The sequence below is a fragment of the Vigna angularis genome, chromosome 8 (assembly GCF_016808095.1).
Source record: "Vigna angularis cultivar LongXiaoDou No.4 chromosome 8, ASM1680809v1, whole genome shotgun sequence".
NCBI classification, from domain to species: Eukaryota; Viridiplantae; Streptophyta; class Magnoliopsida; order Fabales; family Fabaceae; genus Vigna; species Vigna angularis.
Genome location: NC_068977.1, coordinates 1,341,068 through 1,358,452, shown reverse-complemented (window position 1 = coordinate 1,358,452; position 17,385 = coordinate 1,341,068). Strand labels below are relative to the sequence as shown.

The following is a 17,385-nucleotide window of genomic DNA, read 5'->3' as shown; positions in this document are numbered from 1 at the left end:
AAAGAAATCTAATTAGTATATGCAAGATTTGATTTTTCGTGTGTTAGACACAAATCCACGGGTTCGAGTACCCTGACGTTCCTAACACACCGCTTTGTTACCTTGAATCTCACGAACACATTGTGTTCCTTCCCACCCCAACAACCCACGCAAAAACCTTAAATCGCACGCTGGAACTGAAACCCCTTTTAATTTTTTCGCCTTAGATTAAACCTCAAAAGGGTCGCATTCAATTTAATTTTTCATGTGAATCATCAAAACAATGTCTGGATTGGAGGAATTGAGGAAAAAGCTTGCACCTTTATTCGACGCCGAGAAGGGTTTCTCGTCAAGTTCAACCTTGGATCCCTGTGATTCTTACACAGTAACCCTCTCTCTCACTGCTGTTCAGTTTGTATTGAAATGGGTATCAATGGTTTTGTCTAATTTCGTTCTTTTTTTGGTTATTGTGTTTTTGGGTTTTGGTTGATTGGTTCAATTGAGAAGTTTTCGGATGGTGGAACAGTGAACTTGTTGAGTAGATCATATGGGGTTTACAATATCAACGAACTTGGGTTGCAGAAGTGCACATCATCAAGGTCTTTGGATGAAACTGATCACAGTGAGAAAACGTATAAGTGTGCTTCCCAAGAAATGAGGATATTTGGAGCAATTGGTAGTGGTGCCAGTAGTGTTGTGCAGAGAGCCATGCATATACCGACACATAGGATTCTGGCATTGAAGAAGATCAATATCTTTGAGAAGGTAGGTAGTATTATTCCTGCCATTGATTCTTGTGGTGTTTCACTGCAAAACTCATGTGGGTTACTTGTTTAGAATTTTACACTGATTGTGCTTGAAAATTGAACTCTCTTTACAATTGCTAAAAAAGCATGCATTGTTGTAAGCAATACATCTGTTATCCAGCTGTCTAAATGTGGTATTATATTGATGCAGGGTTGGATAGTACACTCTTGATCTTTGTTTTCAAAACAGTTGACACTTTGTTTTGGCAATAGTTGTTGTTATCAGCTGTTTGCTTAATGTCTGTAATTGTTTGTGCCAATTAGGAGAAAAGGCAGCAGCTCCTTACTGAGATAAGGACATTGTGTGAAGCACCTTGTTATGAGGGTCTTGTAGAATTTCACGGAGCATTTTACACCCCAGATTCCGGGCAGATAAGCATAGCTTTGGAGTATATGGATGGAGGATCACTTGCAGACATCTTGAGAATGCATAGAAGGATACCAGAACCTATTCTATCCTTCATGTTTCAGAAGCTACTACATGTAAGGAAAACAATCTTGTATTTGTGGTTTTCAGTTTTTGCTTTCAGAAAACACTAGGATATGTGACTCTTGACCTTTTATCTTTTGGAAGGGTCTAAGCTATCTGCATGGAGTAAGACATCTTGTTCACAGAGACATAAAGCCTGCCAATCTATTAGTAAATTTGAAAGGAGAGCCAAAAATTACCGACTTTGGTATTAGTGCCGGCTTAGAGAATTCAGTGGCAATGGTTAGTATATTCTATCTGTCTCAGTATGTTGTCATGTATTGCTTCCATAAAATTGTTTTCAATGTCAATAATTTCATTGTCTGGTTGTTATTACAACCGTGTTGTGAAGTTCATGTTCATAAAAAGGAAAATTGCTCCTTTGCAGTGTGCTACTTTTGTTGGAACTGTTACATACATGTCACCTGAGAGGATTCGAAATGAAAGCTATTCTTATCCGGCTGATATTTGGAGCCTTGGGCTTGCTCTTTTAGAGTGTGGGACTGGAGAATTCCCATATACAGCTAATGAAGGCCCTGTCAATCTTATGTTGCAGGTGTGTGTGCAATACATACTGAAGTTATTTGTTTTCTTTTGTTTGATTGAACGTAAATGTTTGTCTGAGAAGAATATCTTCGATTGCCATTTTATTTTCATGTCTTTTTCTTATCACTTGTGTAAAAGCTTGTCACCTGAGATAATGACATTAATCACTCAAAAGGAAACAAAGTGTATATAATTTAGCTTTGTAATAATGCAATAGATTTGGGACAAATGTGATGATTCATACCATGAGTTGTAAGGCATACAATGTAATCAATGATAAAGAAATATGTCCTAACCCTGTATGAATGGCCATTCCGTTTCAGTACTCTGATTTCATGCATGTATTTCTTCTCGCTGCAATTAATTGTACTTAATTTTGTGACAGATTCTGGATGATCCATCACCATCACCATCAAAAAACAAGTTTTCACCAGAATTCTGCTCCTTTGTTGATGCTTGCCTGCAAAAGGATCCAGACACTAGGCCAACAGCAGAGCAGGTGAGAGAAATGAGATAAACATTAATGTTATTAACCATATTGTCTAGCATTTGTGCTATGCAATTTTGTGGCTGTTGATGCTGAATGTTTTGTAACACTTCACCTAAAACACAAATATGTTGGTGATCATGCATTTTTTTTACTCTATGAAATTTGCATATTTTCCTTGTGCAGAGTAGATTGTTTTCTTGAGAATGTTATACAGCTTACCAAGTCAATCTTATCTTGAGACACTTCATTGGATATATTGTTATGCTTGAAGTTGATGATTCTGTGTTGTCCTAATGCAGCTGCTTTTGCACCCTTTTATCAAAAAGTATGAGAATGACAAGGTAGATTTAGCCGGATTTGTTCGAAGCGTATTCGATCCTACACAAAGAATGAAGGACTTGGCAGACGTAAGTGGCTGCCAATTTCTATCTTTAGATTATTTAAACTGGCATGCTTATTTGATTCCATTGTTGTGAGTAAAAAACATAAAACAATGAGTGGCCATTATTTAGTGTGAAGAAGTTTTTGCTTTCACAGGTTGCTTAATGATAATATGAGTAAAGTTTCCAATGCTCAGTTTAGGCCTTCTTGCAAACTGTCTAAATGAAATGACAAGCTTTTTTTTTTCTCTCAAGCATTCGTTTGAATTACCAATGAAGAAAAATTAGAAACTCATTTGCTTGTTTTGCATGGATATTGTTCTTGCCGTGTTCACTGTTTATGTCAACATTTTAGAGAATTAGAGATGCTGCAATTTTTCACTTTGCATTTTTCCTCTCCAGATGTTGACAATACATTACTACTTGCTATTTGATGGACCTGATGATCTGTGGCAACATACAAGAAACTTATACAGTGAAAGCTCGATTTTCAGGTGTGTACTGTCTTCTATGTTTTATTTGTGCATCAAGAAAATGTTACTTGTAACACTTTACTCTCCTTTTACCATGATTGAAAAAAAAAAAAAAACAGAATATTTGCATGAAAGCAACTTGCTGCTGTAAGAGTAGCAGTTTGTATTAACTTGCCTATGTTATGCATATGAAAATGATTTAGAATATTAAAAGAAATGGATGATGACATTTTATAAACTTGGTTCCAAGGTTTTTCAAAACCTTAACCACTAACAACATTATACTTGTACTTTTAGTAGTTTCTCTGGAAAACAACATTGTGGTCCAAGTAACATCTTTACATCTCTATCAAGTATTAGAGCCACACTGGTTGGTGAGTGGCCTCCTGAAAAGTTGGTGCATGTTGTTGAGAAGCTTCAATGCCGTGCTCATGGTGAAGATGGAGTGGCAATCAGAGTTTCAGGATCTTTTATAATTGGAAACCAGTTCCTCATATGTGGAGATGGCATTCAAGTAGAGGGGTTGCCAAACTTCAAGGATCTTGGAATTGATATTGCTACCAAAAGAATGGGCACATTTCATGAACAATTCTTAGTGGAACCAACAGGTCTTATAGGATGCTATTCCATTGTGAAACAAGAGCTATACATTAATCAGTAATGTTATATTAAGTTGTGCTGTGTTACTCAGAATTTAACACGCATCACACGAAGTGTCTTGGTTTTCAGAGAATCGTGTTCTCTCACGTGTAAAGTATACAAATTTTCTTGTATCTATGTTCTGAAAAATTGTTGATAGTGATATGAATTCGTTTAAATGTAATGTGTTCTCGTGTTTCCGCTAATGTAGAACTTCCTCTCTACCTTTTTTAAAAGTAGTTTTAGTAGAATGATTTACTTAGTTATGCGATGTTTTCGTGTATAAAATATTTATTATTATGACTGAAAAAACACATTTTTATTTGATAAAATTTTAAACCATTACTTTAGTCTTTATAATATAAGGTAATTTTTTTTATTCTAGCATCGTAATTTTTTATGAGGATGTCATTTTAAATCAATGAACCACAGATTTTTGAATACCATATTTTTAATCAAGTATTTAATATTCCTCCAAATTAGATTAACAGACTAATATGTGCTATATAAAATCCCTAAAATATAAAATACGGGATGATCTTAATTTTATTGAAGTTTTTCTTAAAATAAAGGTCAAATTCAAATCCTTATTAACTTTTTCAATTTTTGAAAACATTCCTTAAATTTCTAAAACTGTCAAAATTATTGAAGTTTGTGGATAATTACCAATTTTTTTCTAATCATATCATTAACAACATACATTAAATGAAATTTTATTAAGAATGAGTGTACACGTTGAGAATAAATGCTCCTCGCTTTTCTTAATAACTAGAAACAAGACTGGCTTGCCTTGAGTGCGTGCTAGCAGTAAAACCAACATTTTTGAAGATGGTAATGATACCATACATCCATTCGAAACACAGCTACCTCACTTATGGAGTTTGTTGTCTAATTCACATCAAAGTAGGTATTTGAATCAGCATCACTTTTTTGCATTGTATTGGGTAAAACCTAATAGTCAGGTTTCATATGTAAATCAAGTATAATACAAACACACTCCATTTGTTTAATTCTCTCGCAAATAAGCAGACATTTGTCCAGCTTTTCATGTTTTCATCCTTTTGCCCTTCCTCCCCAGCTTAATCTGAATTTGGGGTATAAAACAAATATTGTTGCTATAACGAATTCTTTGACGCACTTTACATTTCAAACAACCTATGGATACAATAACATATTCCTTAGATCATGGCTTAAGAGATTACAAGCCACCCATGCAAACCATATGTGCAAATGCCTTTTACTTGATCACAGAATTCCGTTGTTTAACAAGCCTACAAGGTTCTTGGAGATGCTGAAAAGTAGTCTCGGATAGTTCTTTTTAAAGAGGATGGAGGATTCAATACAGATGAGGGGCTCTTCAAAGCAGATTCAGGAGTTTTTTGAGAAGCTGCATTAGGATCAAATCCTGAGGAGGAAAGTTGGTTCGTGTGGCCTTCAGATAAGTTCACTTTAGGTGGTGTGATTGGAGTGGGTGAGGAAATTGGATGTAGTTTATGATCGGGTAAGAAAGCATCTTCGTCTGTTTTAGAGTACCTTTTGCCATTATTTAAAAGGATTTTGCACTCTGTACTAGGAATTGCCATTACTCTTCTCCGAACCGCAGATGCACATTGTGTTCTAGAGACGTAACTGTTTTTATTCCATATCCGAACCTGAAAATGGCATATTGAGGGAAATTGGAATGATGAAAGAAACAATTTGAGGTCTTTTTAAACAAATGGGTTAATAGACACAACTAAACTGAAAGACATTGCAGATAAAATGCAATATCTGGATTAAAGTCAAATAAACTTCAAGTTAAATTAATAAGAAAACAGTTGGATTCGCTTACTGTAAAGTCATCAGAACAAGTTGCGAATTTGCCAATTTCGAAGCTACACCTGTCAAATAAGTAGTGTTAGAAACTAATGTTAAAGAGAAATAGAACCACAACAGGTTTCCAAATTACCAGTTAACTGCTGTAACTTCACCATCGTGAGTTTTCAAAATAGTAGGATCTTCCAGAGGCTTGTCAACCTGAATTTTGAAAGTTCAGTGAAATTATATCCAAACTGCAACATATGCATCAAACCTAATATATCATTGTAATTTATAAGAATGAAACCTTCCAAACATAGGCGTTTCCATCACTAGAACCACTGACAATGTTTGTCGCATCAGGGCTAATTGCAGACTGAAATTGCACACATCATACAGTTAGGAGTTAGGACAGAAACTGAATGAAGAAGATTTGGACAAGTGCAATTCTCACCTTTACAAAAAATGATTCAATTCGGCACCCAGAAAAAGATTTTACAGGCCCTTTTTCAAGTTGAAGGGTGTTGTACAAATAAATTCTGCAAAAACGATAGATTTTATATTTTGCTATATATTCTTAACTTAGAAAAAAGAAACATACACACTATCAAAGGATGATACCGGTTATCCATGCAGGAAGCCGAAAGAAAAAGTCCACTTTCATCTTGGGACAAACTAGATATTCCGTGCAAACTTTGCTGAAATGACAACGAACAAGACTGTCATGAAACTCTAGACAATATCATTTAAGTTTTCCAATATATAAAATTGTTCTAATGACATGAAAGGCATAATGCACCTGACATTTCCTACCACATTTACATTTTAACTTTAAGGGTGCTGTAATGATTATTCTAAGTTGAGGCTATAATCTTTTCCCAACCAACTTGAGAATTAAGAATAAATTGATACGAGTACATGATAAATAAAGTAATCCTAAACACAATATAATTATGATAAATAAGGTAATCCACTCAAGAATCATGATCCAATTTATCCAACACCGTTAATTGGTTACTCACAGAAAGTATAAGAAAAATATATTTTCCCTTTAGAGCAAAGTTCCAACCAACCTTTTCAATTGACTGAGGACATGGACACGTCTGAGTAACACTATTTTTCAAATTTCTAGTATCCCAAAACTTCAACACGCTGAAATAAATCAATTCGTTAGTCAAACCTATCCATTCACGTAAAAACAGTGGAAAATTAAATGTTCAATATGAATTTTCCAACTAACCTATCCACTGCTCCAGCACTTGCTACGGAAACCTGGTCCTTGAGACAAAGAACAGACGTAATGCTCATGGAAGCGGCCTGACCATTAGGAATTGTTAGAAAAGTTTAGTTTGCAAAATACAAAGAAACCTAGATCCCTCACAAACTAACCTTTCCCCTTCTTGTTCGTCGTGTTTGAGATGAAACATGTGCTCCGTTGACGCCACCCATTGAACTAGCAATCAAATGATAACAAATTAGTTTTAAATAAAATATAAAGTTCGTTAAGGACCAATAACTAAACTATCAAGAAACCAGTAATTTCATTAGTTTTTCAAATTAAAAAGAAAAGAGTCACTTACCATATGCTAACTTCTCCCCGTCTACCCTTAGCAGTGGACTTGCATCTCAAGTCCCAAATACGAAAGGATCCATCTCTAGAACCAGAGACAATAATATCTGAAAGTTTGAAAAAAATGAATATTAACAGCTAACAAATTACTGTACAGTTATTAAAAAAAATCCGTAGTTCAAGCATAAACCCATGATGCAGGTAAAACGAAACATCACCTGCATTAGTTGGATGGGGACACATAGATTTCACACTTCCCGTGTGCCCGATCAACACTCCAAGACACTTTTGTTCTTGAACATCCCATAATTTTATCTGTAAACATACAATAAGAACATTCAACCCAAAACCATCTTGAAGAAAAACTGCTATTTAAATATTATATCCGTTTACACAATGATCACCAAAATTTATTCAATTCTAACTCGGTATGATTAAATCAACATCTATATATACTTAATTTGATCTAAATTTAGTCAACAAGATCTGTTATGAAGAACTGTCCAAATCATTGCTCTGGATGCCAGAGTGACTTACTGTTTGATCACCGGACGCAGTGAGAATCTGCATATCCTCCTGCAAATAATTACAAACCATATCAAGTCATGCACAAAACACTAAAAACAAATAGCTCAAATAATAATGTATTAAATGAATTAAAAGATATATGAATTGCACGTACCTTAATCCAACAAGTATCAAAAACAGCATTCTGATGCGAAACCCAATCGCAGATCTTCTCTTCTTCTGAGTTAAAAAGAAAAAAATTTCACACAACCGACCACAAAACTCTGCGGCTTCTATGTTTTTTTCATCATATAACTCAACAAATAAAGAAGAAATAAGAAAAAATACCTCTGTTTTCTTCAAAGTTTGAGGTAAGAGGGCATTTGCGACGAGTATCAAACAAGCTAACATAACCGTCTTCATCAGACACAGCAAGAATGTGTGCAAATTTCGTAGTCTGCGAGACAAAATAAACAAGGAGCCCAGGTTATATTTGCAGTTTCATCACAACGTTTGATATTGTAGAAAATTGCAAACAAATGAAGCCAATGGAGCTGCAATTACAATCACAGTGATTTCTAAAACCTCAACAGCGCACTCAATTCTAGTAAATTGAAGACAAATGAAGCCCGTGCAACCAGGATAGAGGTTGAAATGACTCCAAAAACCCTAACACAGCAGTCACTCCCAACAAACTGCGGATGAACGCATCAATGGCAATCACTGTGACTTTAAAAACCTAAACAGACAATCAAATTCCTAATAAATTGCGTATATATGCACATGATGTCGCCACGATTCCTTAAGTACATATTTGGTTTCGTGTCCGTTTAAATCAACACGAATCCATGTTTCACACTCAAAGAGAAGTTTCTTCGAATATCTTCCATTTTTTTCACATCCAAAAGATGAATTCAAATCTTCAAATGTCAATCCGAACAGACACACAACACATTCAAAACAGTAATAAAATTCAGACAAATGCAACTGGAACATCCGCAATCACAATCGCAATGACTTCAGAAACCTTGATACTGCAGTCAACGTCGTAATAAATCACAGACCAAAGCATCTGGTGACGAAGTTGCTTCAAGAAACTGTGACGACGTGGCAAAAACCGCGGTCGCAAACACTTATACAAAACATTGAAAGAAGCGAAATATAGACTGAAAGTGGAAGGCTCATTAGCGAGAGTACCTTGCCGAAGGAGAGAGAGAGGGGAATGGTGTCTTCGGCATTGTGCTGTACGGCGACGTATCCGGTTTCGTTGAAGGCGGAGACAAATCCTTCCATACGCGGTCGTTTTCGAACTGCGGACATAGAAAGAGAGTGAGAAAACGTGAGAGTTTTCCAGTGAAAACTGAGTTCGAGAGAGAAAAACCTCGGAAGAGTTCTCTGGAGGCGATGTGAGTGAAGAGAGAGTTAGAGCTTCGAGCGTCCATGGCCATTGAGAGAGGAAGAAGACGAATAACTGAAGAAGAAAGAGATTAGGGATTAGGGATTTGATTTGGGTTTGGGAGAGAAGGAAAAAGGAGGGAAGAAGAAGAACTATATTTGATGGTAGAGTTTGGGCGCCATGAATGAGAGGGAACATTCGCGGGAACAAACTTCAATTCATTTTCGGAACTTTAAATAAAATAACAAAGAAATGTTGGGTTGGGCTCCCTAATTCCCTTATTGCTTCCTGCACCCACCTATTTTTTAACTACACTCCTGTTCCGTATACCAAATATCTGAATTGCTTTTAGGTTTTTTAATTTTGCCCTAATTTTTTCTTCTCTGCCCAGTCCTTCTTCCTCCCTCAACCTTTGTGGCTGACGTTGCTCCTCCGATTGAGGTTAGTTTTTTTTTTTTTAACTGATTTTCCCTGTGATGCACATTTACTATTCGGGATTGATTTGACTCTCTTATGCGTTAATTAATTTTAAAATTTGGTGAAACTCATTTTGTTTTTATTTCTTCTCAATGGAACAACTTAAGATTATGCAAAAAGTGATTTTGATGTAAACTTTGTGATTTTCGTGAATCATCTTGTGTTTAGAATTTATAGGACTGGGCACACTTTACTTAAAAACTTAGTTTGTTTTATACTTAAAACTTAAACTAATTTTACTAAAAACCAATTATACTGTTTAATAGTTCAGTTTAAAAACACTGAAGAACTTGTTGTACAGTTAACACAGTTAATTGTTAACTGTGGTTTAGGTCTTTGTCAATCACAGTTTTCTCCCATTTTCTCCTAACCTCTTACCTCTCGTTACATTTCTTTCTCAAGTCGCTGTTGCCGTCGTCGAAGGCTCTCCGAAGGCTTTTCCGCACTCTGCCGTCGCCCAACTGAAGGTTCTACTACTATCGTCGAAGGTTCTGAAAACACCCATCCAGAAATAGAAGCAAAGGTATATTACTCTAAGAGACGAATGTTTTTCGCTTTCTCTTTCAAAAGGAATAAATAAAATTAGAAAGCAATGCACTTTGTATTCATCTCGGATGATCATGGAACTTACAGATAAGTGGCAGAACTTTGATCAGGTTTTGTTGCTGTTGGATTACGAGGGGGACCATATATATCATAAATGTCAATCACTCCAATCTCATTATCCCCTCTTATTTAGTATTCGTTGCATTCACTTGTCATGTTCCCACTCTCAAAGTCACAATGCCTTTCAATTCCTTCATGGGTTTCATCTGAGTTCAAAGCATTTGATATGATTTCATAGTTTGTAGCATGTTATCGATCAAGTTCATCAATGAGTTATGGAATGATCTTCTTGGTCAAAACGCAAAAATATATACAGCAAAAGTTGACTCACTCACCGCAATCCCTTTGAGGTTAATGACTGTAAGATTTGTAAGCTTATTAGTGAGAATAATAAGGCTTATATTAATGATTGGCATCGAACCTTAAGGCTTATTAAAGTATTATTAATTTAACGAGGTTCACTGCTACCAATACAAACCAGTTTGTGACTTGATGAGCTTGCTGGATTTCAGTTTTGTTGCATCATGTTGGTTTAAATCTCTTTTTAATCCATAGTTTAGTTTGCAATTGGCTTCTATTTAGAAGAATTAAAACATGTTAGGCACTAATGCTTTTCCAATTCAATGGTAAAAACATTGTTACAGATTTGAGGGAGCCTTTCAATCTTCAGAAGGGTTGGCTTTTATGGGCTGAAGTTGGACTTGTTGGTTCCATAATTGCCACTGCATTGACCGGAGTTGCTGTGTCTTCCTTCAGTGGAGAAACCCCACAAAGAGAGGTTTATACTCTATTTTTCAAATTTTACTGGCAGATGCAGATGTAATTATTGGTTTCTACTTGTTAAACTATTTTCTTTGTAGCATGGGAGGAGGCAATTTAGGGTCACTGATTTTCAAATAACATTATTATTGAAACACTGATCTTGGAATTACATCACAGCTGTTTATAGTATGATGTTGACTAGCCATCATGGTATGGATCATCATAGCTAACTAGGCAACTCTGTATATCTTCCTTATGTTCCTTAGCAAAACTAATCTTTCTTGATAAGATTCTTACTTTGTTCTGTTAAAGTTTGTCTTATATCATAGTGTTTAATAAAACCATGTGGGTATCTCTTATGTGCTTCTATAATCTGCTTTTCAGACTAATGCTCTTGTTCGCTTGCTTCCGTTAATTGGATCTTCAAATCTCAAGTAATTTAATATATTCATAATCCGTTCCGTTATTTTAAATTGAAGTTTCAGTGTTATGCTTTGATTACAGAAATTGCAGTAAAATATGGCTTATGCAGCAAAATTGCAGTTACAGAGGTATCTAAAACCATAACATTGTGTTGACATTGCAGTTGTGGACTGTAATTTCAGATCATAGTCCCTCCTTCTACTAATGAAAGGAATTTGTCAAAAGTTTCCATCTAGGTTCTGTGTCCTGGATTCTTAAGCGAGTGATTGATTGTGTTTATTTTCGTTGTAGTACTGCATGCTTGGTGGGCATCACAGGTGTTCTTGCTCCACTCCTTGACCAAGTGGTATTGTTGCCTTCATACTCGTTGATTTGTTGTTTAAGTTTTTTGTTTTTCTTTTTGACTTTAGCATTCTTTTATTACCATATATCATGATAATACATGTTAAAGAAGCTACAGCTTGCCCTGAAAGTTGGACTTTCTTCTTTTTGAATTAGATATGCATTGGGATGATAATTGAACAGAGAAGGTTTCAACCAGTGCAGCTTCAGCTATACTGTAGTTAGCTTATATCCTTGACATAAAATGGAAAAGTTAATTAGAATGTATAGTGAAGTTTGCCTTGTTCTAGCTAGTTGCTATTTTTCCTTCCAGTTAGGTTTCTGATCATATGGGTGTATTTTGACTTTTACTTTAGGTGGTAGTTCTTCAACAACCTGGGTAACTTTAGAGTTTGATTGAATGTCCCTTCACGGTCTATGAACATAAAGTGTTACTGAAGTTTCAGAAATTGTCTAAGCTCTTATGTAGGTTGCAGCACCTAAATACAACTTCCCCATTGCATTAAGATATGTTGGTTTACATTTCAGTGAAATTGTTTTTAGTTAATTGAACTGTACTGCAGTATAGATGAACTAAAAAATAGTTCAGTTCAGTTACTCTAAACTATTGTTTAGTTCAGTGCAGTTTTTTTGAACTAGTTTATAATTAACTATAAATTTTTATAGTTCAGTGCAATACAATTTACTTTACCCATCCCTAAGAATTTAGATTAGCCTTGCAACTACCGAAAGACTTGTTGCATAGAGCTTTCTTGGTTTTTTTTATTTGTCTTGGCAGTCAGTTTCATAAATCACCATGTGTCAACACTTAGCTTAGCCCTTTTGTGAATATTGAATAGAGGTTCGTTTTGGTTTCATAGGTTTCTTTTTTATATTTTTTGTTAAGATTTGGAATAAGTATCGATGCTTGTAAGGTCTCTAGTTGGATGTGCAGTGACTTGTTAATTTAATTTTTGGTTGAATCGAATAAAAAATATGAAAAAACAATTCCTTTGAACAACCTTTTCTTCTACCAAATGCCCTAATTCCATGTAGTTTTAACCTGGACAGCTAGATATTTTGCAAGTCATCTGATTCTTAGTTTCATATTGAGCATCTGTTTTGATATCAGAGAGTTTGAAATGTGAATTTGATTTAAAATTAGTTTTGTTGGCGATTTTGTGAAGTTATTTTAAAACCACTTTTGGGATTGAATCTTGTCTAAAAAAATCAATTCATGCCATATTTCACTCGTATTTCTTTTAAAACTAATTTTGGAGAAGAAAGTGTTGTAAATTTTTTTTAGGAGAAATGTTGGTTTTAAAACTAGTTTTGAGATTGTGCCATTTGGAAATTTGCATGTCTCACGGGCAAAAAAGAAACTGCCTAATCAATAAAAGCTGTCTTACAATTTTACAGAGAGAAAGAGATGGATTCTTCTACTTCACAGGACATATACATTCCGGAACAATGGTCTGAGGCTGCAGAATCCATTTCTTGCAGTTCAACACCTCCTATTGTTTTTATATGTGGTGCCAAAAATTGTGGGAAGACGACCTTTTCCCGCTATCTCCTAAATATCCTCTTGCACAAATACACCAAAGTAGCTTATCTGGATACTGATGTTGGCCAACCTGAGTTTACTCCTGCTTTTCTATCACTAACCATTGTTCACAAAGTAACTCCAGGTTGGTTGGTGATTCCCTATCTTAATTTTTGCAAAAAAAGTATTTTACAATTTATTTCAAAATTATTCATTTTTTTTTAATTATTTTAGATTTGACAGTTCCATGCCTGAAAACACCAGAGAGGTATGATGCTATCTCATCTCAATAATTTGGGAGCTGAAACTGTTTTTTTAATTTTTGTTATGTTACTTTGAATCTTTGAAACATTTGACAAGGCTGCTGATTTGTGACAGCATTTAACATCTATTCAGTATTCATGTCAATTGGAGTGTGTAAAGTTTTGGCATGTTGTATTCTCCGATTGTCAGTTATGTCAAGATGATTGCTACCGATGTGTATTTCATGCTTCTGGATTAAGTAGAACCGATCTTGACAACAGATCTCTCTGTCATACAAAAATAGAAAAAATATTATACATTGACATTTTTCATATGATTTTGTCCTGTACATGGTTGTTCCTTTTTCATATGAAGCTGTAAAAGTCTAGGGTCCTAGGCATTATTCTCTGTCTCTTTTTAGGGAATGGAGTGGTTGTGATTGGGGTCATTTCTGATTGTTGTGAAATTTTTTGTAAACAGAGTTGGATGACATATTTTGTGCCTTGGATCTGTGTTCAACCCTGTATTTGTCAGCCAATTTGGGTATTCCATGATTAAACATGTGATGGACTTGCTGGCTATCTGTCATTTTTTGTGTAACAGGTGTCTTTTCTTTGGTGACGTTTCTTGTAAAAGAGATCCATCAACATACTTAAGTTATGTCTTTGCCATTTATGATTATTACCAAAAGGAGTATGGCATCTCTGTGAAAGGAGAAAATCCTTGTAATATCAAGTTGCCTCTTATTGTGAATACTCCTGGCTGGGTGAAAGGTAAGCTCACTTTTTTCAGCTGTTAGTCTGATTCTTGTTAATCCTGCATTTGTACTCGAAACTATTTCTCTCCTAGAATTGTAGTGATATGTACTCTATTATGGTACTTTGTTCCATGGTTTCTCTGGCATTTCAGGTGTTGGTTATGATGTATTAGTGGACATGTTGAATTATATTTCTCCAACACATGTAGTTAAGATAAGCACATCCAGTGAAAATAAGAATCTACCTGCTGGAGAATTCTGGTTAGATGAAGAACATGATGGAACAATGAACCTAATTGAGATAAATTCAGCTCGTCAGGATTCATTAAATAGATCGTAAGTTCAAATCTGATTGAAAGTTGTTATCAATTGCAGCTGCTAGTTTGGTCTTTTAATTACCATTTTTATGCTTTAAGTAACATATAATATCCTTATTTGTTCCCCAGGGTACTTTTTCAGAAGGATGCCCGTCCCCTACGTGATTTACGAATAATGGCTTATTTCAGACAGTGCTTTTCTAGTGATTCAAATATTTCTACTATGAATGAACTTGCACATGCCTTGGCCTCTCACTGTCCTTATGAAGTTCCCATTGCAAGCATAAAGATTAGGCATCTTCATTGTGAGGTTGGCTTAAGTTTTGCTTGGTACCTGTTCTGATTATGAATCATACCACACCTCAGTGTGGTTGTTACTTTATGATTTAGAAGTTAAAGTTGCATATCTAAACCTTCACAGGCACCACAACAGTGGAGTCTTGTGAATGAGTTGCCCTTAATGAGTTTGGTTTTTGATGCATTCGGTCCATTTTTTATTTTTTTTTTAATTTTAATGATCTACCGGTATTTTTGTAGGTCCCAAGCTCTGAAATATTCTTCAGTTTGAATGCTACTATTGTTGGCTTAGCTGTTGATTCTGAAGGACCTGAAAATTTACCTTGGTGTTTTGGCCTTGGTACGTCATTTGACTAACTTCCTGAATTTGAAGTGTTTCATTATGTTCTGTTCTGAAACCGAGGATAATTTTTTACTGAAATACTTCTGCAGCATTGAATTTTTAGATTAAAAAGCTAATATAAGGTTGCAATAGTAAAGCAAACTACCTGAAAATGCCCATTCTATGTTTTACAAGTCTTGAAAACATCAAATGCCTCGTAAACAAAATGGTAATGCTATTTGAAAGAAATGGTATTATTGAACTTAACCAATTTCAAATTTTGTAAGACAAAAGTATTGTGAACTAAATGTACATTTGTGAGTTAGCTTATCTTGTATATCTGTCTATTGGTTGTGAGAAGTTTACCACTGTCTCAGCTTTGCAATGACATAAACTGTAGTATATCTGGAGAGATCTCTACCTATCTAGGCTATCATGCTTCCAAAGATGTTGAAGAGAGAGAATAAAACAAGAATATGACTGTCACAAATCAAAAAGGCTATTGTTCTAGTTGAGTAGTTATGCATTTTGATAATTCTAAGCAATTCATTTTTTAACACATCTTGATTTCTTATGTTTCAGGGATTGTGAGGGGCATTGACACAGTAAAAGGTGTGCTCTATGTCATTACTCCTGTGCCACATAGTTCCTTGGAAAAGGTCAACCTCTTGCTACAGGGTTATATTCAAATTCCCTCTTGTTTGTTGCAGGCAAGATATTGTTTTACATGTTTTTTCTTTCTTCTTAACATAATATTACAGAAATGAAAGATAATATGTTGAAGTTCATTCAATCTGCTTTCTTTCTGTTGTCTCAGCCTTTTCTACTAGTTGCTAGAATGTGTTCAGTTATTTATATTAGTAGGTTTATTCTTTATTGCTGATGGCAGCTAATAGACGAACAGATATTTAACACGATAATAATTATTATTATTTCTGACTGGAATTCATGATTAAGAAATGTATGTTTCTTCTTATACAAAAAATGACTTATTTTCAGGTTCAGGGATGCATCTCACCATACATGTCAGCAAATACTTTGGCTATAAACTAGTTATTCATGTGTTAGCAAAGAGAATCATTTCAGAAGCATATTAGCAGGGTAATAGCCATTATAGTTTTACTTATATTATCATTTTTCCTTATTTGCTATATACAATTTTGTTTACTGTTATTTATATTTATACACAGTAGATGTACATTTGTGGATATTTAGCATTGAAATTATACTCGATTGCTTGCAGGATGATTATTTCTCTTGGAGTTTGAGATTTTAGTATTTTTTTTTCATGGTCGATTAATTGTGATAGTTAACTCTGGCAACTGTTCTCTGCGTGGAATTCTAAATTTTATTATCAAATTATTAATGTTTTTTCTGCAAATTAAGTTCTTTTCTTTATTTTTTATTAATTATTAAGTAATAATTATTGAATAATCATGATGTATTCTGGTCAATTATAAAAATCTAGAAAATTAACATTTTAGGAGTGACATTGATTTAAAAATAATGAGATTAGACTATTTTAATATTAAATGATTTTAGTATAAATAATTTCGAACAATAAGTTATATTGTTTTAATTTAAAATTTATATAATTATCATTTTTTAAAATATTGAATACTTGATAATATTATATTTATTTCTTTTAGTAAATTTTTTTATAAAAATTAACTAAATGAAATTAAAATAATAATAAATAATATCAAATTGTCTACGTTATTGAACTGGACAGAAATAAATAATTAATAAATTATTTAAATTGACAAATTAGTCATTAATATTAAATAAAGTAACTATGAATTATTTGACTTTTAAAATTTTATTATGATTAAAATAAATGAATAATATTCTTCATTGCAATGTATAATTCAAAATATATTTTTGAATTTGAAAATAATTTAAATATTTATTAATTATATCCATAAATGTGAAATAGTAGTATGCTAAAATGTATATGGTGCGGGAAGATAATTATATTCTAAATTAGGTCAACACAAAATTCATTCACAAGATAATTGTGTAGATGTATTAGTCCTAGGTACATCCCATCATTCTTAAATTAAATTTGTACATGTTTTTTTACCAAAAACTTTATTAAAGTCGTGCAAAAATACCTTTTACAAAAAATATCAAGGTTATATTATAGTTAGTGTAAAATTTTGTCTGTCTCATGAAAAATATTTTACATATTATTTGTTAAGTAGGATATTTTATATTCTTTTTATAAAGTACAATGAAAAAATAAATATACATTTATTTTAAAAA

General features: G+C 33.9%; 3 protein-coding genes across 15 annotated transcripts; 2 read left to right on the top strand and 1 right to left on the bottom strand.

The window, feature by feature from the left end:
• LOC108344656 (mitogen-activated protein kinase kinase 3) lies at positions 1-3,995 on the top strand. Of its 4 annotated transcripts, none has more exons than XM_017583096.2 (9): positions 1-364; positions 487-744; positions 1,050-1,268; positions 1,360-1,497; positions 1,643-1,810; positions 2,186-2,299; positions 2,590-2,697; positions 3,073-3,164; positions 3,444-3,995. In XM_017583096.2, exons 1-9 carry the CDS (start codon positions 263-265, stop codon positions 3,802-3,804), a joined length of 1,560 nt encoding a protein of 519 aa, XP_017438585.1. In that variant the 5' UTR covers positions 1-262; the 3' UTR covers positions 3,805-3,995. The 4 variants fall into 4 exon arrangements, with proteins under 4 accessions (XP_017438585.1, XP_017438584.1, XP_017438587.1 ...); XM_017583095.2 differs by having other exon boundaries at positions 3,441-3,995; XM_017583098.2 differs by having other exon boundaries at positions 2-364; positions 506-744; positions 3,441-3,995.
• Positions 3,996-4,690: 695 nt separating this feature from the next.
• On the bottom strand, positions 4,691-9,282 carry LOC108344969 (uncharacterized). The gene is made up of 16 exons (XM_017583514.2): positions 9,038-9,282; positions 8,854-8,966; positions 8,005-8,113; positions 7,832-7,896; positions 7,687-7,725; positions 7,368-7,464; positions 7,160-7,256; positions 6,969-7,032; positions 6,820-6,896; positions 6,653-6,731; positions 6,201-6,277; positions 6,034-6,118; positions 5,887-5,955; positions 5,731-5,798; positions 5,614-5,662; positions 4,691-5,434 (listed from the first exon to the last, which is right to left on the bottom strand). Exons 1-16 carry the CDS (start codon positions 9,102-9,104, stop codon positions 5,054-5,056), a joined length of 1,536 nt encoding a protein of 511 aa, XP_017439003.1. The 5' UTR covers positions 9,105-9,282; the 3' UTR covers positions 4,691-5,053.
• Positions 9,283-9,384: 102 nt separating this feature from the next.
• On the top strand, positions 9,385-16,407 carry LOC108343743 (polynucleotide 5'-hydroxyl-kinase NOL9). Of its 10 annotated transcripts, none has more exons than XM_052867283.1 (14): positions 9,385-9,493; positions 9,932-10,052; positions 10,780-10,913; positions 11,282-11,331; positions 11,612-11,666; positions 13,061-13,329; positions 13,419-13,452; positions 14,031-14,200; positions 14,337-14,520; positions 14,631-14,811; positions 15,039-15,138; positions 15,703-15,779; positions 16,120-16,221; positions 16,364-16,407. In XM_052867283.1, exons 6-13 carry the CDS (start codon positions 13,071-13,073, stop codon positions 16,171-16,173), a joined length of 1,059 nt encoding a protein of 352 aa, XP_052723243.1. In that variant the 5' UTR covers positions 9,385-9,493; positions 9,932-10,052; positions 10,780-10,913; positions 11,282-11,331; positions 11,612-11,666; positions 13,061-13,070; the 3' UTR covers positions 16,174-16,221; positions 16,364-16,407. The 10 variants fall into 10 exon arrangements, with proteins under 10 accessions (XP_052723243.1, XP_052723239.1, XP_052723240.1 ...); XM_052867279.1 differs by having other exon boundaries at positions 15,703-15,830; XM_052867280.1 differs by adding an exon at positions 11,819-11,879 and having other exon boundaries at positions 15,703-15,830; positions 16,120-16,371.
• The last annotated feature ends 978 nt before the right edge of the window (positions 16,408-17,385 follow it).

Excerpts from the sequence above, each read along its gene's own strand:
- LOC108344969 (XM_017583514.2), bottom strand. The coding sequence starts at position 9,104 with ATGGCCATGGACGCTCGAAGCTCTAACTCTCTCTTCACTCACATCGCC. Across the intron at positions 6,732-6,819 it reads AGTGCTGGAGCAGTGGATAG|CGTGTTGAAGTTTTGGGATA; the intron begins GTTAGTTGGAAA and ends GATTTATTTCAG. Across the intron at positions 5,435-5,613 it reads CTTGTTCTGATGACTTTACA|GTTCGGATATGGAATAAAAA; the intron begins GTAAGCGAATCC and ends TGCCATTTTCAG.
- LOC108344656 (XM_017583095.2), top strand. The coding sequence starts at position 263 with ATGTCTGGATTGGAGGAATTGAGGAAAAAGCTTGCACCTTTATTCGAC. Across the intron at positions 2,300-2,589 it reads CTAGGCCAACAGCAGAGCAG|CTGCTTTTGCACCCTTTTAT; the intron begins GTGAGAGAAATG and ends GTCCTAATGCAG. Across the intron at positions 2,698-3,072 it reads GAATGAAGGACTTGGCAGAC|ATGTTGACAATACATTACTA; the intron begins GTAAGTGGCTGC and ends TTTCCTCTCCAG.
- LOC108343743 (XM_052867279.1), top strand. The coding sequence starts at position 13,071 with ATGGATTCTTCTACTTCACAGGACATATACATTCCGGAACAATGGTCT. Across the intron at positions 15,139-15,702 it reads ACCTTGGTGTTTTGGCCTTG|GGATTGTGAGGGGCATTGAC; the intron begins GTACGTCATTTG and ends CTTATGTTTCAG. Across the intron at positions 15,831-16,119 it reads TTCCCTCTTGTTTGTTGCAG|GTTCAGGGATGCATCTCACC; the intron begins GCAAGATATTGT and ends ACTTATTTTCAG.